Here is a 24,006-nt window from a genome sequence, read left to right as displayed (position 1 = left end):
CTCTAAGATTTGTGTTCAAATCTGCCGAGCGGACTGAAATAGGAATCTTAGGGATTTACTACTTAAGTATCTCTGAATTGACTGGCTCTGACTTGAGCGATTGTTGACCTAAACTGCTTTAAACGATATAAACGAAACAAATACGCATGTGCTCTGACTCTAGTCTGTTCACTATACATCTAGATGGTGACCAATAAGTCGTTTATGTTGAAAGGACTTAGGTAACGTTATACTAGTCACATTACCGTATCTCATTTGTCTGTCTGTCTGTCTGTCTGTCTATTTGTGCAAAACTATGCATCGAATTGTAAATATGAGCAACTGCTGGTCTTTTTTTATGGTTTTTCGAACGAGTTTAACTTTCTATGATTAAAATGCTTTAGACTTGTATTGTGATGATTAATTAACTGTGAGAACTAATTGAAATCATCCGGAAATCATCGGCGGACTCCTGCGAAAGAAGAAAACATTCTATTGTCATTTATGAAATGATGTTCAACTTCACAGAGCCAGATTGGTTTTTCTACGTAGGGGATGATTCCATAAATACTGTGTATCTTTGTTCATTGTAGCTTACTATGAGAAAAATACAGGGCTGATTCTCTTACTTGGGTAATCAAATAATTAGATCACGTTTAAATGCTCTATGTAGAACAAAACCCCACTAGTACCCCTTTATTTCAACGCCAACATAATCAAAAGTACATTATGAGACGCCCACTTTTTTTGGGCAATATTTCAACTCTCTGCTGTCAATTTCTGCACCACTGACAAACCGCTAATATGGATCGACTGGAAAAATTACTATCAGTGAAATACTACCTCCCACAAAAGAAAAAGAGTAAAACTTGCCGAAAGCCATAAAGTCGATTTCTAGTATTTTTAAGTGCCTTTTTTCGTGAAACTGTGCAAAGATCGGCTGATTTACTGATATTCCCTGAATTTTAGTTATGGTGAGTGATGCAGAGGAAGGATAACATCTAACTCTTACTATATGTCAGCGTATTATGCTTTATCTGCTTTCGAAGCTGTATCAAGATCCACCCACTTATGGCTTGCTCAAGAGGTAGCCTAAAGGGTTTTGGTGAACTTAGAACGATTGATGATGGATCACATGCCCTTCTTTCTTAGAGGACATTTCCATGAAAATCCACCTTATTACACAAAAGCAGTTCAGTAAAGACTAATTTTTCAAAGAGCTGTTATTCAACAGTTCTTATCCATTAGTATTACTATTACATGGTACACATTAATTGAAATTATGCAAAAAGATAAGGATCCCTCTCCTCTCCACTCTGTCCCACGGAACACGCATTGCTGTCACCCAGGCAAAGAATTTCGGCGGGTACTGTACATGATAAAACGTCATGGTATGACCTTAAATTTGTAACTGTAACTTTAAAGAACGCTCATCAGGCGCCAAACGATGGCTGATGATTGTTTACATGATTGTTTCCAAAGATCGGAAAGTCTTGGGAAACACAAAGTATCAAAATGGGTTTGCTAGCCTAGCTTTGTGAGAATGTAAACCTACAATGCATAGAAAGTCACCTCTCAGGTCTTTCCTGTTGTTCTCGAAGATTACACGGCCTTGGCTGAGAAAGCCAGAGCAACACTTTGTCATTTATATTCAATATGCTTTAAGAATGATAAATAAGAAACACTTTCCTCCGTAAACTCCGGGACGTCTACTCCCTATTAGGGGGAGACACAAAAAATATCCCGGATAATTAGGCACGAAGAGCACGAATTACAATGAATTACCTCTCGGACGGTATCCTTTGTAGAAGTTTGCGAACCAAAAAGAGAGCTCCGTACGGTGTCTGCTCAGGCACCTAAGCAACAAATAATGAGCGTTGAATAAGAGCCAAGGGCAAGCAACTCCAAGCGTTATTCTCTACCTTAATTTACAAACCTTAATTTCTCTTGATACCACCTCTTTGGCGTTATTGAACGGACGATAGCCAGTAATCATTTCATAAAGTACGATGCCAACTGACCAAACATCGGACTAAGTACAATAACCGGATTTATAGGAAGGATTTTCACAATAAGAAAAGAATGGCTTACTTGTGTAGTGTATGTATTCTGCAAATATGTCTCTGGAGCAGCGTAAGCATCAGAGCCGTAAAAACATCGTCTATGTTTCTGACCAGGTCCCAAAGCAACACCAAAATCAGTTATCTGCAACAAGTTCTTAAGGGCGAACGCTCTCAACAATCGTGCACTACTTTTTCTAACCAAGATTCGAACCAAGATTGGTATCAATAAAATAAATAATAAATATCAATCTTGGGTATCTTGGTTTCGGCGTCGGCGTGGAAAACCAAGGACTATATCTTGCTTCGATATCTTGGTTCTGCTCAAAAAAGTAGGAAGTTCAAAAAAGTCAACTCTACAGTGCCAAGATTCGAAGGTCAAACTTGGCACTTGCTCCACACAACGTTCTGGAAAAAGTAGAACATGAATGCTTGAAAAAATGTAATATGGTTCAGAAACACGAAAAGGAAAAGTGGCGAAGGAAACGAAATAAAGAAGGAATAATAATAGTTATTTTCTATTAAGGGGTGTCGGTAAGAGGTTCCGCTGTTTGCACGATCGATAGGAGGTTCGAATACGCCGATCGACTTGCAAATCGGGCCTTTCATCCCACCAGGGTCGATAAATTGGTACCAGACCCGTCTGAGAGGGCAAAACACTAAACTGAGATTTCGAGTAACTCCCTCAAGTCATTGTACAGGCCAGTTACACATTTGTAAACCTCAAAAGGATTCTGAATTGAAGTGAACGTGGGGGTGCATCCTAAGCGGATTCATCATCGCAGGACACTTTATCCTTTATCTGCTAGGAAATTGCTGTAGGAGATTACAAGGTTGAAGGTTCTTATCAAGAAAGATATGGTTGAGTTAGATTAAACTGCCGGGCAAGCAGGACCGACTGATTTCAAATCGATTCACGCATGCAATGGTCAAAAGCAGCTGGTCAGTGGATTCTACTCTTTCGACAATTTAGTCAACACAGCCTTTTGAACCTTTTGAACCCATTGTACCACGAACTTGACCTGTAACTTGAGGGAATCCACGAGAAAAGGCATAGATGGAGTTTTAACTTGCGGGATCAGCGGTATTGCCGCTCCTATCTCCCTAATCATCATAAAAAAAAAGACGTGGGAGACGCTTTAGCTATAAACTACGTTAGAACGCGTCTCTATGTACACATTCCATTCCCTCAGCAGCCTATTCAATTGTTTTTGTGAGATCTCATTGATCTTCGACCGCTCCAACGTGGACGTGGCGCGTGCAAAAAGGTGGTGCGTTGCAACTGAAATCCTTACTACATATAGATAGTTATTTTCCGAAAAAACTGAACTTCTTCAAAGGTCATACACACGGTACATTTCTTGACACTGAAGAGGTCGAAGTCTGCGAGATGGTCGTTGGCAGTAGCGGTGAATTTCTCAGTGAAGAAGAACTTTACAACTGACTTATGATTTCATGACTGAGACAGGAATAAGTTGCTTGAGACTGAAGCCGGAGAACAAGATGGAAGAATAACAACTTTAAACTTCAACTCGCACAATTCTACATTTTCTTGGTTATGCGATTAAGAGTTAGCATGCCACTTATGAGAAGTAGAGGACATCAAAGGGATAAGTCGACAACTAGCTACAGCGATCTGTGTGCAAAGGCGAGGAAAAGCGACGGAATGAGGAAGGAAGGAAGGAAGCTTCAAAAACGTTCAAATCGCAAAATACAAAACAAAAAAGTGGATGGGAACTCGTCTATCTAAAATATCTCGCTCTGATACATTTAGTCATATCAGCACACCTTTGCAATTCCTTCGGCTGTGAGTAAAATGTTGTCAGGTTTTATATCACAATGAATAATTTTTTTGTTATGTAGATACATCAAACCACAACATGTATCAGTGAAGATCCTGAATGAGAAACAAGTCAATCCATTGACCAAATAACTAATTTATTTATTATTTCCACCTACTTTGCTGTTAGGTGATTCTCAAGTTTTCCACGTTCCTCCAGCAATTGTTTCAAAGTACCCATATCACAATATTCGAGTAATAGTACAATTTTTCTCTTGTCTTTAAATCCATAGTCCAATAGCACGATTGAAGGATGCCTAGAAAATGCACGCACTTTGAAAAAGCAGTATTCTTGCATGTTAAGAAGCTTCGATATAATAAAAAGAGATTATGACCGTTGAAAAAGAAATAACCATCAAAAAGCTTCCTAGATCTCCTCATTTCTCTCAACTAACACTCCACTGAAACACTGAATGAGGCAATTTACCTTTGTTAGAGTTACGTTATCTCCATTTTCAACAACATGACTGTGATTCATTCGCAAAAATTTGGACTGTGACACTTGGAAAGTCACAGACCCACATTTGTACAAAAGAATTTAAAAAAGTCTAGTGCGATAAATATGGTTAGCATTTTTTGAAATTCTAACCTTAATCCGTTCATAACATAAATCTCTCGTAGTGCTAGTTGCTTCTGGTGAGAAGTTTTAGGTTTGATTACCTGAACGATCGAGTTTACATCAATGAAGAGACGTATACACACGACCCACAGCAGAAGCACCGATGCAGAGGCAACTTGTGTAGTGCTCGCTGTAGAACACCAAGAGTAGAGAAACAGGATAGAATGACGACGAGAAAAAGAAAAAAAAGATACAGATCAATTACAAGGCAAAACATAAGGCCAGATTCTAGAGTCTTAAGGTGCGAGCAAATCTTACAGGTGGAGACGCTTCTTACAGATATGGTGTTAGAATAAAGATAAAGTTAAATAAAAAGTGTCCTGCGTTGATCAGTCCGCTTTGGATGCTCCCGCACGTTCACTTCAATTCAGAATCGTTTGAGCTTTACGAACGCGTAACTCGCCTATACAATGACTTGCGGGGCTAGCCGATGTGTCAAGTCAGTGCTTTTATCCTCCCAGACAAGTCTGGTACCAATTTATTGACCCCGGAGTGATGAACGGCTTGGAGAGCACTAGGTGAGAGGTGTTAAAATATCGGTCGCAATATATTTTCTCTCAATTAATAGGCAAAACAAAACGAATATGATTACAACATGCAGCAGAAATGGGTAAGAATGTCAAAACGAGTATAGTATGTACAGAAGGGTAAAAGCGACATGAAGCACGGTGCAATTGGATAAACGGCTGTGCTGGAGCGGTAAGACGGAGCGTTGCGGTCAGAACCTAGACGGGACCTTGCTGACACCATTCCTCACTGTCGTTCGCGATGGTCACATCTACTCTAACCACTATCTCCGCCGCAGCGCTTCGAGCGCAACTGCTTACGCAACTGTACTGTGCTTAATTTCCTACAATAGAGTAACCTACATTAAGTTACGTGGAAGGTTCGGGGTTGCTGTGGAAAAGGACCGTATATCAGCAATCCGCTTTTCTAGCACTGTACTCTGCCCCTCCTGTAACTTCTTCGGAAGCAGAATGGGGACGATGACGAGCCATAGAGCCGTAGATTACGCTGCAGATTAGGCAATCTACGAGAACAAATCAAGAATGGAAGAAAGAAAAAGGTGCTAAGATAGGTGGAAAGGCAGCTCAACTGCGCTCTCTTTGCTTGTACTTCGGCGCGCAAAAAGAACGTCCATAGAGCACAAAGATCATTCTTTATTGACAAATGGTTTTCTAATTTGTAAACCAGAAAAGCATTTGAGGCCCTAAAATCGAAGCGTTAATCTTGGAGGACATGTAGGCTAAAGCTACTAAGGAGAAAGGAAGATAGAGTTGGGCCTACTAATCCTTTGCCTTCACCAAATCATCTAAATAAGCATAGTGAAGTGAGCAGCTAAATCATATCATCCAGTACCTTCACCGAAAAAAAAAACAACCAAAAAATCGCGTGCAGCAACATATATCCACACGGTGATCTGTATTCACAACATTACGGGCCCAAAAAGGGTTAAAGCGGGTACGAAGGTCGTTGGCTTACGAAATCCGTCAAGAAATGGGATACTTTGCTGCTGTATTCGCGTTTTCTTTTTCTTGCTAGCTTTAACCTACATGTCACGAATCCTCGAAGAATCATAGAATGACGCTAGGTTTTAGGACCCCGACTGACTCAACCATTGACTTCCTGTGATGAACTGTCCATTGATGGTGTATTTATGTTTTTTTTGTTATACCAACGAGGTTTAAGAAGAGAGGACTTGGAGATTGTTGTTCATTGATGAACTATTTCAAGTTTGAAATACAGAAACACGTTCTTTTTTTCGCGTCAAGAACAAACCAAGAGGAATATTGCGATTTAAAAAAAAGAAGGGGACAGGGGGAGGGGGCAGCGGACATTTCCACGACAAGGCAGCCGGGGTTTTTGAAACATCATGATGGCGCGGGCGGGAAGAAAGGCATACAAGCCGAGGGCCGACATCCGCATTCACGGCCTCTGCACTAGGTTGCTTATTCCAAATGGCTCTTCTCAGCGTGTTTTTCTCCACAGTTTTTTAGTTCTTGGCTTTCCTTACGTACTCGATTTCGGCTCTAGCTGTGACTTGGTGCAGCTCATCTTCATTGAACTCGTAATAGCATTTAAAAGCAGCATACCACGAGTCTGAGGTGGTGCGGATTTCAGGTGGAGTATTCGTATACGGGATCGTAGATTATGGAGAAAAGGGTGATTCCGTCCATTTCCTGGTAATTGAGGTAAAAAACGACCCGGAAAATGCGCGCGTGCGCAACGCTGGCGCGCTCCAGTAGAACTCCTTGTGGAAAATGGCGCACCGGAACGTTCGAAGCGGTATCTTCCGGGCCGTTTCCTACGGCAATTAGGAAGAAATGGACGGAATCACCCTCCTCCCCATAATCTACAACCCCGTATACGAATACTCTACCTGAAATCCGTACCACTCCAGATTCGTGGGGTGATGCCTTTAACATGCATCATCGCTTCGTAGTCCATCCACGTGTTTTGCTCTATTCGGTCCTTGCGTTTCTTGCTATTTTCTAACTCTTATGTACCTGATCAGTTTTTGTAGTCGTGATACGGTTCAATTGGCATTACAGTTATTTTTTCTGTAATCGTTTTGAACTGAGAACCTAATGATGATGGAACTGTTTATACGTTAGTTTAATTACCCAACTTTAAAGTAAACATATAATTCAATCGTGTTCGTGTCTTGTAAGAGAAAAACGGCTGGATAGTAGCTTATACTACAGTTGGAACCACAGCAGTATTCTAGACCCGTGTGCCACGACTAAATCTATTTTAAAGAGTGCGGTTGATTAGCCCCTCCCAACTACCTTAGCAAGCGAAAAAGAACTGATCGCTAAATGTGCTCGGTAGCAATAAATACAACTATTACAAATAATATGGTAGATTAACCGAGCAATAAGGACGTTTGTGCAACAGGTAATTACTAATTAACTCAGCGTTACTAACTGCCAAGTGAGTAGACTTTCTCAATCCAATTTTCACAACAAAGTGAAGAACAAATAATTCCAACGTGTTCGTTAGGCTTGCTCATAAAATGCTATAGTTACATTGAACGTTAACCGTACATGCCGTATGGAATTTTAAAAATCTGACGCACCTTCATAGCATACCATTTTTCGTCAGATCCCCGTCGCTTAGCTTTCCAAACTTTTCCAAAGGCCCCTTTTCCTAGCCTTCCGTATTTTTCGTAGTTTTTTATCTTGTCACTAAAACAGCTGTTTTTGTTAATTGTTGAATCGCGTACACATCAATTCAGACGATCCTATTCGCTAACAACACCATCTGTGTTACAAACATAGTCGAGTGAAAATCATTTGAAGCACGGTGCAGTTGCGTAAACGGCTGCACTCGAAGCGACGTTGTGATAGCAAGGGTCCCACCTTGAGCGCGGCCGTTTACGCAACTGCATATTTCGTTGTAACCCGACTGTACCTTAAAATGCTGGAAATAAAAGTGGGGGAACTACACCAGACATAGTTTGTTTGAATACCCCTCAATACTGATCGATTTTTCTCAACATCAGTTGATGAGACGACAGTAGAGAAAACAACGGCGCCCCTTCGGAGACTTTTTTCTGTACTCGTGGCTAGGATCACTTCATGGCTGTGTTTTTCGCGAAACCATCCTTTACTGCTACCCTTTACGGGAACATCTCCCTATCCAGTATCGTCAGAGGATGCAGATACTGGTGCCCGCTTCCGTAGTGCACGTAACGCAACAAAGTGAACCAGTACGTTCGGTGACCATTTAACTTTGAAGAATCGACCAAATGTGATCAAATAATGACTTACTCTAGCAGTTCCGGTGTAACCATGTTCGATCGGGAGATATACTGTAAATTTGCATTTCAGTGGTTCAGCAAAAAAAAAAAAAACGGAAGACTAGGATTCATATAACTCGCTATTATGGTCTTTATTACTTTTTATTATGCTCGTCCTCGTAACAGCTCGTGACCTCTATGAGAAGCTCCAAAACACTTTGCAGTTTTCTAGCATTACTTTCAGAAGAAGCGTACGCTAAGAAACAAAGATACGAGGAGAATAGAATTTGATGGGGAAATCGCAGCCGTGCTAGCGGAACCTTCGTTCTTGTCATTTCGAGTGGAGGGTACTCAGAATATCAGCGCGAGTATAACTGCATCAGAAGTGAAGTCGTTTCGGCAGTTTAGAAATATGACTGGTCAAAAATTTACTGGAAACCAGAGAGAATGTAATAAGGTTTGGAAAAACCATAGGGAGAACCTTTTTCAGCTTGTTTTTTCTTCTCAGCACACACTTCAATCGTTTCCATAGGAACATCATTGCAGCATATTACGATATCTCAAATCTAAATGGAACTTCAAAATAAGTAACATACTACAGCACCTCCTCTAATACTAACTAAGATTGACTTGACCAGGAGTGGATTAAGCACTTATAAAACTGAACCCAACCATGCATTCCACTCAGTCGACAGCAAGATCATCACGATAAGACAGGATCTTCATCACGATATTACATAACATGACACATGTACATGTTCATTTCCCAATATGACCCTTGATCATGGAGAAAAAAATCGAGAAATTAATATGAAATTTACATTTCATCATCACGACAACTATTAAACGAAACTCTGAGGGCAGGAATGAACTGCGTACTTATTAAGATAGATTGCATCAGACCGAGGATTCGTCCACGGGAATTATTAGCGTTCAATTCTTTCTACCTGCCAGTAGATTTCGGGAAGCAACTTGTAACAGCAAAAACGTGAAATCTTCTCTATAAATCTAATAAGAAGAGACACATTAGAGCACGTGCAGCATCACTTTACTCAAAAAGGAAACTCTTTACATCCACAGAACTAACAAAGTGAAACCGAGTAAGATGGGTTCCTTCACTCGAAATGGTGTGAAGAGAGGGATGTAGTCCTACATCAGGAATCTTCTCATACGCTACATCCAAGTGAAAAATTCTAGAATGTAGAGCACGAGTTCCTCGCAATCAATGATCGTAAAGATGATCGCTCCAAGAGGTCAGTCAACGGGACTCTCTGGCTGAATAGACTCCGTTCCTCCTTTTTGCAAAACCCTACATGTCTTCAACTTAACTCTCTCAGCTATCGTTTACCGCAATATGAAGGATTAATTTCCAATCTCTGGGAGTCAATGTAATAAACGAACAACTTAAGCAGGACACCATTAAGGCTAGAAGTAGCGCACAGTAGTCAATAATTCATAGGTTCTGAGTGCTACAAGTAGTTACATGGGTACATATCGTTAAGCACCCACAGCGCCCGCGACAGCTTATCTTTAGGGGAATGACTGGCGACGGTGATCGTTAATTGCGCTGTGCTTGGATGTTATATCGCATGCAGATGCATGCAATATAAGCAATCAATCTCAGCATTTTCATTTTTTTACATTTTTTTCACTTCCTTACATTGCTACGTTGTTGCCTTCTTGTTCTTTGACTCTCCTAGAAACCATATCTATAAAGTTATTGCAATGCAGACTCAGGGCATGAGGTCAGTGACGTGATGATGGGTGGGCGTGGCTCAATAATCATCACAATTAACCTAAAATATGCCTGATCTGGCCTATCGACAACATCCCCTCGAAGCACTTATGCGGCTTCACATAGTCTGCTGAGAGTCCCCAAGGACCGCCTCATGCACTGCCGCTACTAATAACATTTTTTAATGACTTTTTTTGTTTCATTAGAACATGAGTTAGAGTATTACGAAGAAAATATGAGGATAAAACGAACCCATTTAGGCATTGTTAATCACATATGAAAGAAAAGAACAAAGCAGAACATTTTTTCGAACATAAATGTTGTCTCCGTTATTCAAACATATCCGCATAAAAAAAAACTCCTCATAAAAACTTGTATTACTCATGAATTCAAACTAGACGCATACAATGAGTACAAAGATATGTGTGAGTACAATACTGGAAAGTCAATTTATAGTTGCATTTACAGATGTGTATAAAAGTCGTTAGTGGGATATATCTTTTCTAATCTCTAAAACCTAGTCTCCTCAAACGATTCATTGCTTCTCCAGTACAATTTTGAACGCAGGCTTTCCCTGGAAAGCAAAGAAATGAGAGGCTTTTGATTAGCAAATAAATATTAAACGTTGAGAACCTGAGTATCTTCTTCAATTGGCACTTTTTTTCCGTGCAATAAGTATGGTTGTGCTAAATCATGACGACAATTCGACCAACCGGTGCCTACTCCTATGCCCGATCCAAACCATATGGGCCATGATCTGCTCTGAAAGAAAAAAGAATACAATGGAATGGAAATAATTTCATACAACAATGTCGCAAATTGTAAGTTGAAGGACTGAAGAAATGAGGATCGTTACCTTGAAGAACGCAACACTCGCAACAATTCCGATAGCAATCCCTCCACTTATTTTCAAAAGAGAGTCAGCAAAACACCTGCAAAATCAAACTAGAAGAGAATTAGTAATTTTAGCAGCATTGGGAAGACAATGCACTCGAATATGATCTGGCGCGGCTCAAGATGAGGCACTACCAAGAAGAAACATAACTGCTTAAATGACGTCATGGTCGTCAGGTTATTCCCTTCTAGATATTGGTCTGGATGATTCATGCAATACCCATCCAGTCTGTATAGTACTCTGTAGAACACACCTTGCTGCGAAACAAGACATTTCCGCGGACATAAAATATGCTAGTTGTGAACCAACAAAATCCAGTGCCAAGATGAGACTGAATATTCACACTGCGAGTCAACGAGTTTTTTTTTCTCAGATAAAGAAGCAAAGTATTTCTCTCCCATCAATTTCGAATGTTCCAGACAATAGCTCTGCTTCTATGGTTAACTACACTACAAAATAGCCACTACTGGACACCAACTGAGCACAAAACATGTCTCTAACTTAACTGCGGAATTGTTTAGATAACTCATACACTAGAAATTTCCCTAGAAAACAAATATTCAAAATCAAAGAGTTTTAAAGAGGTATTCACATAACACTCATCAGATCTTATATACTCCGTGCTTAGCTCACCTATCAATCTTCTCTCCCAGTTCGTCTTCACTGCGCACCATCTGGTAACAAGAAAGCATTATTTACACTGCGTTCAAAGTAAGGCGTCTTTTGTCATTCTTATAAGCAAAAAGACTTAGTCGAAATAATATGGTCTATGACCAAAGCAACATTATAAATTGAAAACGAACAACATTTATTTGATAACTTCAAAACAATCACTACATGAATTACACTACACTAACATGATGACATTAGAAAAATCACATGAAAAAAGAATAACATAAGAACGAAGAAAAAATTAAACAAGTTTGACAAACTAGTACTTTCGATGTAACTTTTCTTTTGCATAAATATGATTACAGTATAGCACAGAAACAACAAAGCGAGATGCCCACAAAGCACTTGAATTTAATATTTAGACGAGGTGATCCTCATTAACATTGCAACTATTATCTCTCAAAACAAACCAAGAAAAGAGACAAAAATGGGCAGATAAGATCTACACTCTTATCGCTGACATCCTATTCATAACGCTACTTAACTCTCAATACTATGTTGTCTCCTCGGGGCAAGACATCTAACATGAAGATAACGCAAATTATTACAAAGATCTTCAAATATAAATACCCGATAAATAAAAGTTAAACATGATAACAAAAAGAAGTCAAAGTTCAGAAAAGAAATTGGCATGCAACAGAACAACAACAGATTAAATTTGAAAATCTATTCAGCATTCTGCGAACATCCTCATCCATCACGAATTAACGACTCGACCACAGAAAGAGCACGTCTTAACACGAAACTAGTGGAAGTACCCACCATAACTCGATTCTGCCCCATTATCAGGCTAAAAAGAGAAGACTATCTACAAACAAAAAAAAACAATATACAGTTTTAGAAAACGCATGCAACCGTAAATTGAACAAAACAAACTAGAACTCGCCTACGATTTTACAAGGCGTAATGAAACTAGGAAACTATTTCCTTTTGCAATCAAAGAACAAAGTCATTTTAATATTTTTAAATGAAACCATTTTGAAAACTAGTAGAACCACCCACCCTTGAAGGTCGTCCTAAACGCCGCCAACTGGTGTAGTTGCCATCATCTAAATTACAACGCTAGGAAAACACCACATTTATATTCAAGAAAAAAGATTCACATATGCAGAAATTGCTATCTCCTTATGTGTATTCCTCATTTCCGTGGAGAGTATATACATACAAGCTATACAGACAAGCTTCCCAAAGCTAACACATGGAGGATAGATCGATTAACGAAAATAGCACTGCTTACTTCAAATGACAAGGCTCAATAAGCACAGTTGGCATCGAACGTGTTGTGTAGGCGTTAACTCCTCAGGTAGGATCGGTAGACTATCTGCCCAATCACCAGGGTCTCTACCGAAGATGCAAAACATCCCGGCAACACAACACGTTCGAGCCCTATCGCTAAGATAATAAAATCGATAATAACTCAGAACAAAAATATGATCCGATGGATCTTCTTTCAAAATTTCGCTACATTCAACCAACCACGAGGAAAGGGTGCAGCTGGAGCGATGCGTGCTTGTGGTGGAAATGCTTCACCAGATTCATCTTCCTGTTCACCTCTAGAACGAAGTCGCTAGAAATATCCCAAATTATAAATTTTAATAAACTTACAGTTTGTGACTAAAATAAATCCTGGGCGAAACACTGGGGAACTCCATGCGAAAAAATGATTTCTGTAAAAAAAAATATGATTACTTAATGCAAAGAGAGCGCAGGGATGCACCATTGTCTCACGGCACACACCTCTGCGGGGTGAACAAAACTGACACTTGGATTAGGTTTCGAGTACGAAGGCTTCGACGCAAGCACTGCTGGACGCTGCCAAGGGTCACGAGACGCAACCATTGGAGGACTGTTTGGAGATGGTGGAGCTCCAAGCAAGCCGCGTTTAACTAAAATACGCATTTGCAAAGAAAAGTTAACATTTTTAATTGATTCAACTGTCTTACGCGGTCTTTCAACCGATGTATCTGCTGGTCGCTTTCCGTGAATCTTAGGAACCAGTCGTCCAACCTAAATTATTGATGAAAAAGATCCAATTACAACGAACACAGCTTAGATCCAGTGCAAATATACGTACGCTATCAAAATCTTCGTTATCACTAAGCTCCTCGATGTATTGATTCGGATCAATCAAAGCGCCGGAAGTGCTCGTTTTTCGAAGAAGCTAGAAAGAAATTGACGATTTCAGGACGTATGTTTTCAGGTGATGAAAACAAAAAAAGAGAAACGTAGAGGCTAAAAAAGTAATACCTCTTGTTTAGGTGTCAGATACATCGGAGAACTAGAAGAACTTGACATTTGCGAAGGACCACGAGGTGCAGAGCGTCCACCTGCAGATGAAGGTAGAATAAGACAAGACAACCGAAATCGATGACGATGCTCACAAATTTAGAACTGCAATTGATCACAGCTCTATCTCAAATTGAAACAAATTCTGTCGAGAATAACTAAGCCACTGAATACCCACGACTAATACGAACATAATTCCATAAGTTTAGTTATATCAGAGAAGCAATTTTCCTTAGAAAAACTGTATTTAAAGAACCTGGACTTCTAACTTATGCGCTAATTTGGAAAAGTGCCAGTGCCTCAAAGTTTCGCTTTTCTAAAGGTTCAATTGCAAAAGGAAATAATATTTCACAGCCACGAAATGCGTTAATGGCAACCATACGAAATCATCTCATAAAGGTTGGTTGTATAAAAAAAAACCCTTGAAATAATTTCATAAACGGGGATGTCTTTAATGAATTATATCGTGACCAGGAGAGGAACAGTAAGTAAAAATTGAACAGAAACTGACGGGAACTTACTGATACAAATTATGCCTTTTTGAATTCGTAACCCTAAGTATATTGTTTCTTTTGGAACAGCAACATCCCATGATACAGGGACGGATGTGAAAACGATTGTGACGAATCGGGAGTTAATATCCAATATCATTCACGTTTATTCATGCATAAAGTCATCCATCAGACTCGGTTATTTATTCGGTTATTAACGGGACGCGCTCTCCGCTAGAACTGACGCAAAGGGTGTCTCCATTCTTCTTTGCCGTCTGAGAATTTTTGACGTGGTTCTGTGACCCCAAGCCTTACCCACCACTCGTTAGGCACCAAATCAAACGTGTCACTCTGGCTCACTGCGGGTGACTTCTTGTTCAAACGCCGCGTTTGGAAAAACTGGAGGATGATTGCCTTAACTGGAGATGGGCGCCCATCAACCTCTATCTCTTTTATCCGCTAGAAACGGAGAAACCGACAAAAAAAAGCATTTTCAGCGAATTTAATACGTTAGTGAAGTCTTCCACAGCTACCATAGGACTCGACTACGGGAGTAGAGTAACGCAACATCCAAAATATCATCCTAATTCTATATATAAATGAAACCCAGCCAAGAAACCTCACACCCTCTTGCAAAGAACTCATGCTATAGAATAAGAATTCCCCATGTCCATTTATTCTCTCTCGCTCTTTCGAATGTGAATACGGTAATAGTAATATATATTGGTGCATTTTTTAAAGGACAGCGAACTGTTCCTTTCAGACTAGCAACATCCATAAGTTCTTTTTCCTCTATCTGAAGCATCATCAGCAGCGCCTCTAAATTGCTTAATCAGGAAGAAAAGATGCTAAAGAGGCTGCATTTGAGCATTCAAAGTATTTCGAAAACAGCAGTTCGAAATATTGCTGACATTTTTACATCCTGTTCCTTGTTTAAGAACACAATAATTTATGAGATTAACACTTTTATAAAATCGCGTATTCGATTCTGATTGCTATCTGCTCGCAGTTGCCCTGCTTGTACTAGAAGCAGTCAGTCGTTTGAGTATACGAGATATATAATTTGCACGGCTATATTTCATAAGTTACCCACATATTGCAAAAAGGTGCTGTCGCCCTGTAAACCGCCGAAGTCCAACCCAAACAGAGGGTGCATGAAACCATGGAAACAACAATTTTTAGAAACTCTTCCACACTTGTTACGGTGAACAGCCGGAAATTGTCGACGGAAGGTCCCACAAGTCACTCAATGTAGATGGGCAATTCCAGCGAAACGAGAGACCTCGCAGGCTATAAAACTGTGGAGAATGGATGGATTGTGTGAGAGCTCTGGCTGCACATTGAGTATATAGAGCAGAGTTGTGTTTACGGACGTCACGGCTCTGTGAATATGCGAGCAATCCCCTTCGTCGATAATACCAGCTAACCGATTAAGTCAAGTCATGTTATTCAAAATACCCTCATATGGGTTTCATTTCTGTTGCATGCTAACGTCATTAGGTTAGGATCACGAGTATATTTCCTTCTTGTATTTGAACCCGAATAATCAGTATCGAGAATATAGATGTGGCATGGATATGTGGCATTATCATATAGGGATTACTGGAAATCTGAAATGCTAATAAAGCATTTTTAACAGACGACAGATGACAACAAACCTAAAGCTGTTGGAGAACCCGGAACGTAGGCTGGAACTTGAGGGGGATATCGAGGACCATTAACTCGCCCGCATGATGATGGTGTCTGCGACAAGGGTGGAGAGACAGTCAAACTAAAAGACTCTGACGCAAATAAACAACACCTAGACCATGAACGGAAGCATGAACTTCATTGTTGTTGGTTTTTGTTAGAAAAATGTATGTTTGTTTCATTAACATTTCATTAACATTTTTTCCTGTTTTGAATTATCTTATGATTTTAATGTCGTGTTTGAGCAATTTGGCATCGAACACAAAATCTTGCAGTTACTGCCCAGTGCCAACTACCCCCGAAAAGTTGGTATGTTTTCAGTGCCCAGATGGTGATTAGCATGTTTTCACATAATCAAACCCCGAGTAAAATTCAGAACCTTCCGGTCCAAATGAGGACCACATGGAGTTCACTACTGCTAAACCCAAACTTCTTAACGGTCACTACAGAAACAGCAAGCTTAAAGTAATCAGTGTTAGATAAATTCGATTTTTGTTCTTAATGATCAAGTTCATTTGCTTCTTGTAAGAGTTGGAACTATTGTGAACAAAACTGACCCAGATAGCTCCTGCTTTCTTTTGTTGACATTCATCAAATACTGTTCATACCAGCTAGCACAACCGCTATGCGGCGCAGCTGCTGACGTATCGTAAATCTTGTGTTTCGCAAACATATGAACATCTTCAAAGTCTGCTTTCACAATCAAAGATACTTCCTCAGTCTTCTTATTCGGTGTCTTCTTAGCTTCAGCAATTTTATCCTGTTTTGTTTCTGACGATTTTTTCGAGACAGCAGCTGTTTCATTCTGAAACAGACGCATTTTCACGTTTTTGTTAACATTTACAAGTTTCTGTTTTTATTTACAGAGAAACTTCTAGGGACGTGAAGACAAGACATATGTGTCATCGGAACATTTTCTGCATATGTGTGTTCCCAATTATTTCCCTGTTATATCCCTAACGCACGAACTCAAATATTCTCCAGCACAAGCTCATCAATCGAAATGATTTCACTGAAAATGAAACCCTCAAATTGGTTTTTAGAGAACTTTACGACATCAAAAATTTATTACTGTCCAAGTTCATGGGTTGGTGAACAAATCGGGTTGTTAATGCTGAATTTCCGAACACCACCCCCGATAGAATTCATTCGATAGAATTGTTGGTGCTTGATTCGCCGACTTTAATTTTTTGCCTCCTTCTTGAGTAAACTTGTTTCTCCTCTCTTTCCAGCAGGTCATGAAACTCATTGCCGTTAATTGTAGTCTGAGCACTTGAATTAGATATCATTTTTTCTTTTCTCATTTTCCTTTGCTTGGAACCATTGCCTAACCTATATTTAAAAATAGTATTGAACCAACAACGCGAAAACGTAGCATGCTTGGTGCGGGTGCATCGTATAAGTTAAAAAAAAAACAGATAAAGCAGTTGCTCGACGTTGTTCGATGAAATACTCAACGTTTCCTGTCATAGCGACGTTACTATGCATTTGCTTAAGGAAAACGAGGGCTGAAGTAGAGCTTCTTTGATCCATCAGATATGTTGCGGTTTATTCCCAGCCTCAAAAAAGTCCTAGCCTCTAACGACCGAAGATAAATAATTTAAGATTAAAATAAACCGTATCGAACATTTCGAATATTATTTGACGTCGGAACCTCTTTCTCTGATGGAAAGGTCTCCTTTACCTATTGCGATTTTATACCTATCCGGTTCGATTTCGATTCGATAATTGGAATTGCAATTAGTGGCAGTAAACGAAGTTACTTCTCCAATCCTTGTTGCAAGAAATCGACCTAGACACTATAACCGGTTTTTTTTATAACCAATAACTATGTACCGACACTTGTTTTCCTTTCGTATAGTTTTGAAATTACCATTATTACTCCGAAAATCGCGAGTGCTTTGCACTACATAGCAGATCTATCTGCCTGATTTGAAAAAAAAAGCGGCAAAGAAAACGTGAACAAATAAAAAAAATGGATTCCAAACAAAAACGTAAACCTTTTTCTAGAATATTCAAAGGAAACTAGAGCTTCTAGTAATCCGAAAATTCTCAAAAAAAAAAACGTACCTCCACATACGAGTGCTCCACATCCTTTCGAGGCGGATTTTCCTGTCTTGCTTGCCTTATCCTCTGATCCGTCATTTTACCAAATTTCAGGTGGTTCTGCGAAGTTTCGTCAGAATACTGATTATCATCGAGCTCCTGTTTGTTGTTATCATGTGCATTGATCGCTTTCCCTTCTCCGCCCCGCTGCTCTGCCATTAGTTTCATTTGAAGAATAGCTGCCTGAAAATGTGAGCTAAGGAATCTGCATTTTATAAAAAGCTAGGGAGCTCTCGGAATTCAAACCCTTTAATCTACGATGTAATTCCACGAAGAGTGTTATCCACGAAGAGTGTTGTTAGTATAAATTTCATTAAATTATCAATTTATTAAAAATTGATAATTTAATGAAATTTATACTTCTGATATGATTGTTTTTTTGAACAGATTTTTAAAATGAATAGATAAGGTCATATGATCACCAAAATCTATGCGGCAACATACAATCATCGCTTACGGAAATCTACTATTTAGTCAAAAGTGAGTATTGCTGGGATTATTTGAAAATTGTTCTATAACTTTCAGAAAAAATAATGTACAAACTTTTGAGAAGAAGTTTGTTTGTTTTCAGGATACACTTGGGCCATTCAACACCCTAATACAATACAAATGATGCAGCAGGAACATGTGATATCACTTTACTTTAATATCACTACCTACGATATCACTTTACTTTAATACAATACAAATTATGCAGCAGGAACATGTGATATCACTGTGTTTATTTCCTGACTCATCTTATAGCGGAGTTTGCATATTAAAGAAATGAAACTCCTCACTTTTTCGAGGTCTTCGTCGCTGAGATTCTTTAGGGGTTTTTCTATAACTGAGTCGGAACGTTCGTTTCGTATCTCTTCGCGATTTGCAGATCTACTTCTTGATCTTTCCCCTCTGGCATAACGGTCTTTATTTCCAAACGACGTTTCTCTGGACCTCTCCTTCCAATCTGAAATTACTTTTAGAGGAGGATTCGTACGAGTTCATAGGAGTGGTTGTTTCAAGAAATTTTCACTGTAGAAGAGAAGTGAAAGATTAAGATAAATAAGATTCTAGGTTTATCGCAGGAATAAGCAACAAAGGTAATTGAGCGTAGAAGTTTGTAAAACAGATAATTAACGACAAAACACTTCTTCACGAACTCATGTGTAGCCACGTTAAATGAAATTCAAATCGAAAATGAGGTCACCTGGCCTCCGTCCTTCGGCGCGGACATATTCTCTTGATGGATCCACAAAACGTTTAGGAGAAGGTGAACGATCAAGCATCGGTCGAAACGACGAACTAAAACTAACGGTCATAGGACTGTTCCATTTGACAGAGAAATTGAGCTACCTATCTCTCCACCTATCAGGATACTCTCGATAGTGTTCATCAACACCTCTTCTCCAAGAATCACCTCGAGGCTCTTCTCTCTGCAGAAGATACCCGTAAGGAGAAAAAAAAAGAACGAAAACAATGAAAACCAACCCAAGAGGTAGCCCTTGCAGATTTCCATGACCTAAAAAAACAGGTTGCCAAAAAGGCTTTGAGTAAAACTATAAGAACGAATTAAGATTATATGCGCTAAAAACACAAATATAAATATTTCTCTCTACTTGAAAAACCTCTGTATAGCTTACTCATACGATCTTCGCTGAAACGGTGCCGTTCTTTCTACAAAGGGTGATGAGCGCCAGCCGTCATCTGTAACTAACACACCTTCAATTACAAAAGAAATTTCAAAAAGAAAGAGAGGACAGAAAAGAACCTCGCATCGGCGGAGCTACGATATCCTGTCTTCCATACCTATGAAAGTCATCGGGATCACGTTCAATGAAACGCCCTCGACCAGCCTAAATCCTGATTATTAAACAGTTATTATTAGCAAAAGCCATTTCTTTTAGTGGTGCATCTATTGATTCATGAACAGATGCATGGGTAAGCTAATCCAGAAACAATACACTCTCGATTTCATTTGGGTTATATATGTTGTCCATAATGAGGACCCTCTGAGACCTAATTCAGCGAAAATCAATTCGATCCACGTTCACAGATGCGATGGTCGGAGCCGGTGCTCTGACTCCTTCACTTTTGGACGGTTGGGGAAGGGACCTCCTTCACTTTCAAACTGTTGACAAAATTACCCCTTCACTTTTGGACGGTTGGCGAAAGGACCCCCTTCACTTGAGCCGATGAGCTCCCCTTCACCTGAGGAGGGTCCGACTTCTCCCCGTCGCAGCTATGTTCACATTTATTCTAGCCATTTTCCGGTCAGATTAACGATCTCCCACATGGGCATTGCTTTCAAAGAAAGGAAAGAATCTACGAATTCAATTAACAATCATATTGAGTTTCTTCAGTTTTTCCACTACAATTGACGACAATGACAAAACCTCGAAACAAATGACACCATCAAAATTTAACCATAACATACTGACAAACCTGATCAGGAAATGAAGAATAGCATTCGTCATCACCTCCTGGATAGCGATCTGAACACGAAAAAAATTAGAGAGCTCGTACAGAATAATTCAACGTTTTGTATGGTATATATGTAACGCAGTCACGCATAAAACGCCGACTTCGGTGTTCCTACCGAACCGCACGTGAAAGAGAAGATCATGTTATTATTATATTATATTATATTATTATTGACAGCTCCAAATCAGTAAAACGATAGAAAGATAAAGTCGGTTGACGTTGATTGATCTCTCCGATCGATTTATCTACACGATTCTGGAGTGAAACCAAATGTGTCAACGCATGAACGCGACCTATACAATGAACTGCGGAAGAGGCGGAGGTAGATGGGGCGGAGGGTTGCCGTTGTATCAGTTCAGTCCTTGTCTAACAGACAAAACTGGTCCATGAATATGAAAGAATGACAGCCTTAGTTGGATCACAGCGGTTTCGAAAAATCAACCGCAGAGATACCGTGCAACACCTTACCACTGCGCTACATCTGCCGGCATCGATTCAAAAGTACCAGAAATTACTCGCGCCGTTCCCATGCTCCAGAAACAATTCCTAATATATATATTATATATATATATATATATAATATAATATATAGTTTTTGCAAAAGTTTTCAGGACTTGGACTAGAGTAAAGATTTCATTCCAAGAAGAACGTATAAGAAACCGATGTTTGAGAAAATTTTTCAGCAAATATTATGATAAAATCTCTCTGGCGCGTTTTACTGAAGTTCGTAATCGTTGAGGTTTTGGGGCGCGCGTTGGCCTATACAATGACTTGAGGGGCCAGCCGTTCTGTCAGGTCAGTGTTTTTATCCTTCCTGAGAAGTCTGACACTAATGTCTCGACCACGGAGAGATGAAAAGCTTGGTTGGGACTGGCGTGACTTCGAACCATCCACCGTGCGGCTACAGCGGACATCTTACCGACTGCCCTGCACCTGTCCCTACAAATCAATAAGATGTAGAAAAATGGGCAAATGTCGGACTAATGAGAACTACAGCCAGTAGGAAGAGGAATCAAATAAAGCCCTCCTTGCGTTAGTCTGTCTAGTGATCCGATCGATGTGGCGTTTGAAAACGAATATATACACCTGAGTTATTGTCTGAGGGGTAGCGAATTTGGTACTGATTTCCTACGCGATTTTCTCTCGTTTGATAAGAGAATTGAGAAGAAAAATGTAAGGATCAGAACAGTTTAAGGAAGAGAGTACAGCCTCTACCACAATGTGAAGTGAAATTGAAAAATTATCTACGAATTCCGACTGCGCCCGCCGAGCATGGACAAAATAGCTTTGGAGTACTTCGAGAAAACAGTTCAAAACTGATAACTTGGAGGATCATCGCGAGAACTATAATGGAACGATGATTCACCAATCATTCACATAACTTTTTTTACCAGTAAAAGCCTTGGGTAAAATGTAGTTGGTGGGAGGGGGAGGGGGCAATCAGTGGCATCCTTATTTCTCTACGTAAATAACTAAACTAATAACATGTAAGCTAAAGTAAAGCTAAGCTAAAAAAGCAGCTAAGCTAAAAAAGAGCCAAGTTAGAGCGTCGAGAAATAGGGCGACACGGCCCATACTTTCTCAAAGCAAAGCACAAAATAATACTCACCTCTGTAAGGCTCATACATCAGAGGGAGCGCAAAGTACTGCTCGAACTAGTGAGAACTGAAAAATTTGAAATATTCAGGGCGTGATATGAAATATTCCGATGAATCGGCGATGAATCATGGAGAGAAAAAGTAGGAGAGTTTCAAGTCACTGAGTATCACAATCGCGCAGATCAGACACAAAAATGTACCTAGCTAGTAGCTAGGTACACATGAGACGCAAACATAGGAGGAAATCATTGATACGGAAGGTTTGCCTGGCGCAGGCGGTCGCGACGCGACGCGCCGCCTCGCTGCTAGTTCTGCCACATCTGACGACCCTACTAGAATGGCTTGGCTTGTAGAATGCCTTGTGGGTGCTTTGAGCAGTCCAGAGATATTGCATATAGCATTCTCTAAACACTACCTGTTCATATGTCCCATAACCCCCAGGTTTTATGGGCAAAATGACAGGTAATCGCGGAAACTAAATAGCTGGTTCAATCGGGGCACAAAAACCTAAGCAATAGAACTGGAGAATAGACCACTAGGCTAAAGCTACTTAGAGAAAAAAAAAGAAGTTGGAATTGGTGAATAGCTAAGTCAATTGAGGCCATAAACCTAAGCATTAGTGTTAGAGTATCTATGAGAGGAAGGTTAAAGGTACAAAGAGAAAAGTAAGGAAGATAGAGCTGGAACTACTAAAGCTGTGTCTTCACAGAACTCTTCAGAAAGGCTTACTGGAAGTGAATAGCTAAAAAATACATATGAAATTTTTGAATCAACGAAAAAGCGATGAAATAAAAGATGGAGCAAAATAATCAGGCACAAATACTGGAAAGTAACGACGATGACAACGGATTAGAAATGTGTCAAGCGTTTACGGAAACATTGATCCATTCTTGCAATGTGACAGCCCATTAACCCCTTAACATCATAATTTTGCAGCTGAAAATAAAAACGTCAGTGATATCGGCTCCCTAGAGATTTTTCAAAATATCTTTTCCAATGACTAAGTATTGGATAGATGCGCGCACAGATTTCCATCTCATCAGATTCCGATGATGGCGTCGATTGATGGATGTTAGAAAAATGGATTGACATAACATTTCATAGGCGACTCATTGCAGTGCTCAAAAATGTTGCTTGTCTATGATCAGGTCAAAACGACATGAACTTCAGTGCAGATATGAAACCGGCTGCGCTCGAAGCGACGTGGTGGAGCGTAGTGGTAAGGATCTAGAAGGGCCCTTGCTAGCACCATCCGATCTCAACCGTTTGCTCCACCGTGCCGCATCGATCCTCCCACTTTTCAACCGTATTGACCTACATGCAGTTTTGACCCGAATACACCAAACTCTCATTGATTTAACGAAACACACCGATGTACTCCCTGAATAATACATAGATCTCGGAGAAAGCGTTTCTGTCGAAACTTCAGATCATCAAGATAATGGAATTCTTACAGCAAAACAAAAATATATGAACTAAACAATGAAGACGTTTCGTCCAATGGCACAAACATAACCACATACTCACTCATGTTGCGGCATCTTGTCACGGTTCATATGTGTTGAGAAGGCGACCCAGAGTTGGTATGAAAATAGGAAAATGGAAGTGTGCCTTATATGCATGTAGGTTATACCAACCATAACAAATTAGTTTTATTAAACTGCGAATCAAATGGACGAGATGGAATTACTCCGGAAAGGCAACTTCATTGCTGGATAAAATCACATAGGAGGCGCTATTCACTTCAAAACAAATCCTGTACAAAACAACATATTATGTGTTGCAGGGAGAACAAATTACTCGATTAGTATTGCTAAGTGGCAATCTGTATATG

The 24,006-nt window shown here is 39.8% G+C and overlaps 3 protein-coding genes across 5 annotated transcripts; all 3 read right to left on the bottom strand.

Moving 5' to 3' along the window:
* Window positions 1–752: 752 nt before the first annotated feature.
* Window positions 753–8,781, bottom strand: RB195_020942 (uncharacterized protein; the record flags this gene model as incomplete). Its single annotated transcript, XM_013440917.2, has 12 exons — window positions 753–792; window positions 853–937; window positions 992–1,071; window positions 1,765–1,835; window positions 1,916–2,011; window positions 2,071–2,184; window positions 3,828–3,936; window positions 3,999–4,136; window positions 4,469–4,539; window positions 7,578–7,686; window positions 8,272–8,312; window positions 8,722–8,781. The coding sequence occupies 12 exons, from the start codon at window positions 8,779–8,781 to the stop codon at window positions 753–755; spliced, it is 1,014 nt and encodes a 337-aa protein (XP_013296371.2).
* A 19-nt stretch (window positions 8,782–8,800) lies between these two features.
* Window positions 8,801–11,544, bottom strand: RB195_020941 (uncharacterized protein; the record flags this gene model as incomplete). 2 transcript variants are annotated; one of them, XM_064189505.1, is made up of 6 exons in its annotated part: window positions 8,801–8,806; window positions 8,861–8,869; window positions 10,529–10,549; window positions 10,609–10,737; window positions 10,832–10,907; window positions 11,504–11,544. In XM_064189505.1, 6 exons carry the CDS (start codon window positions 11,542–11,544, stop codon window positions 8,801–8,803), a joined length of 282 nt encoding a protein of 93 aa, XP_064045386.1. The 2 variants fall into 2 exon arrangements, with proteins under 2 accessions (XP_064045386.1, XP_013296372.2); XM_013440918.2 differs by lacking the exons at window positions 8,801–8,806; window positions 8,861–8,869 and having other exon boundaries at window positions 10,511–10,549.
* A 743-nt stretch (window positions 11,545–12,287) lies between these two features.
* Window positions 12,288–22,202, bottom strand: RB195_020940 (uncharacterized protein; the record flags this gene model as incomplete). 2 transcript variants are annotated; one of them, XM_064189503.1, is made up of 19 exons in its annotated part: window positions 12,288–12,332; window positions 12,545–12,591; window positions 13,019–13,095; window positions 13,148–13,209; window positions 13,280–13,428; window positions 13,486–13,549; window positions 13,617–13,703; window positions 13,790–13,869; window positions 15,978–16,090; window positions 16,566–16,813; window positions 18,079–18,297; window positions 18,894–19,060; window positions 19,301–19,395; window positions 19,447–19,526; window positions 19,582–19,612; window positions 19,734–19,797; window positions 19,862–19,946; window positions 20,536–20,585; window positions 22,184–22,202. In XM_064189503.1, the coding sequence occupies 19 exons, from the start codon at window positions 22,200–22,202 to the stop codon at window positions 12,288–12,290; spliced, it is 1,782 nt and encodes a 593-aa protein (XP_064045384.1). The 2 variants fall into 2 exon arrangements, with proteins under 2 accessions (XP_064045384.1, XP_064045385.1); XM_064189504.1 differs by having other exon boundaries at window positions 13,304–13,428.
* Between the last annotated feature and the right edge of the window lie 1,804 nt (window positions 22,203–24,006).

The sequence above is a fragment of the Necator americanus genome, chromosome II (assembly GCF_031761385.1).
Source record: "Necator americanus strain Aroian chromosome II, whole genome shotgun sequence".
NCBI classification, from domain to species: Eukaryota; Metazoa; Nematoda; class Chromadorea; order Rhabditida; family Ancylostomatidae; genus Necator; species Necator americanus.
Note: the sequence above shows the minus strand (reverse complement) of the source record. Positions and strands in the feature narration are given on the sequence as shown.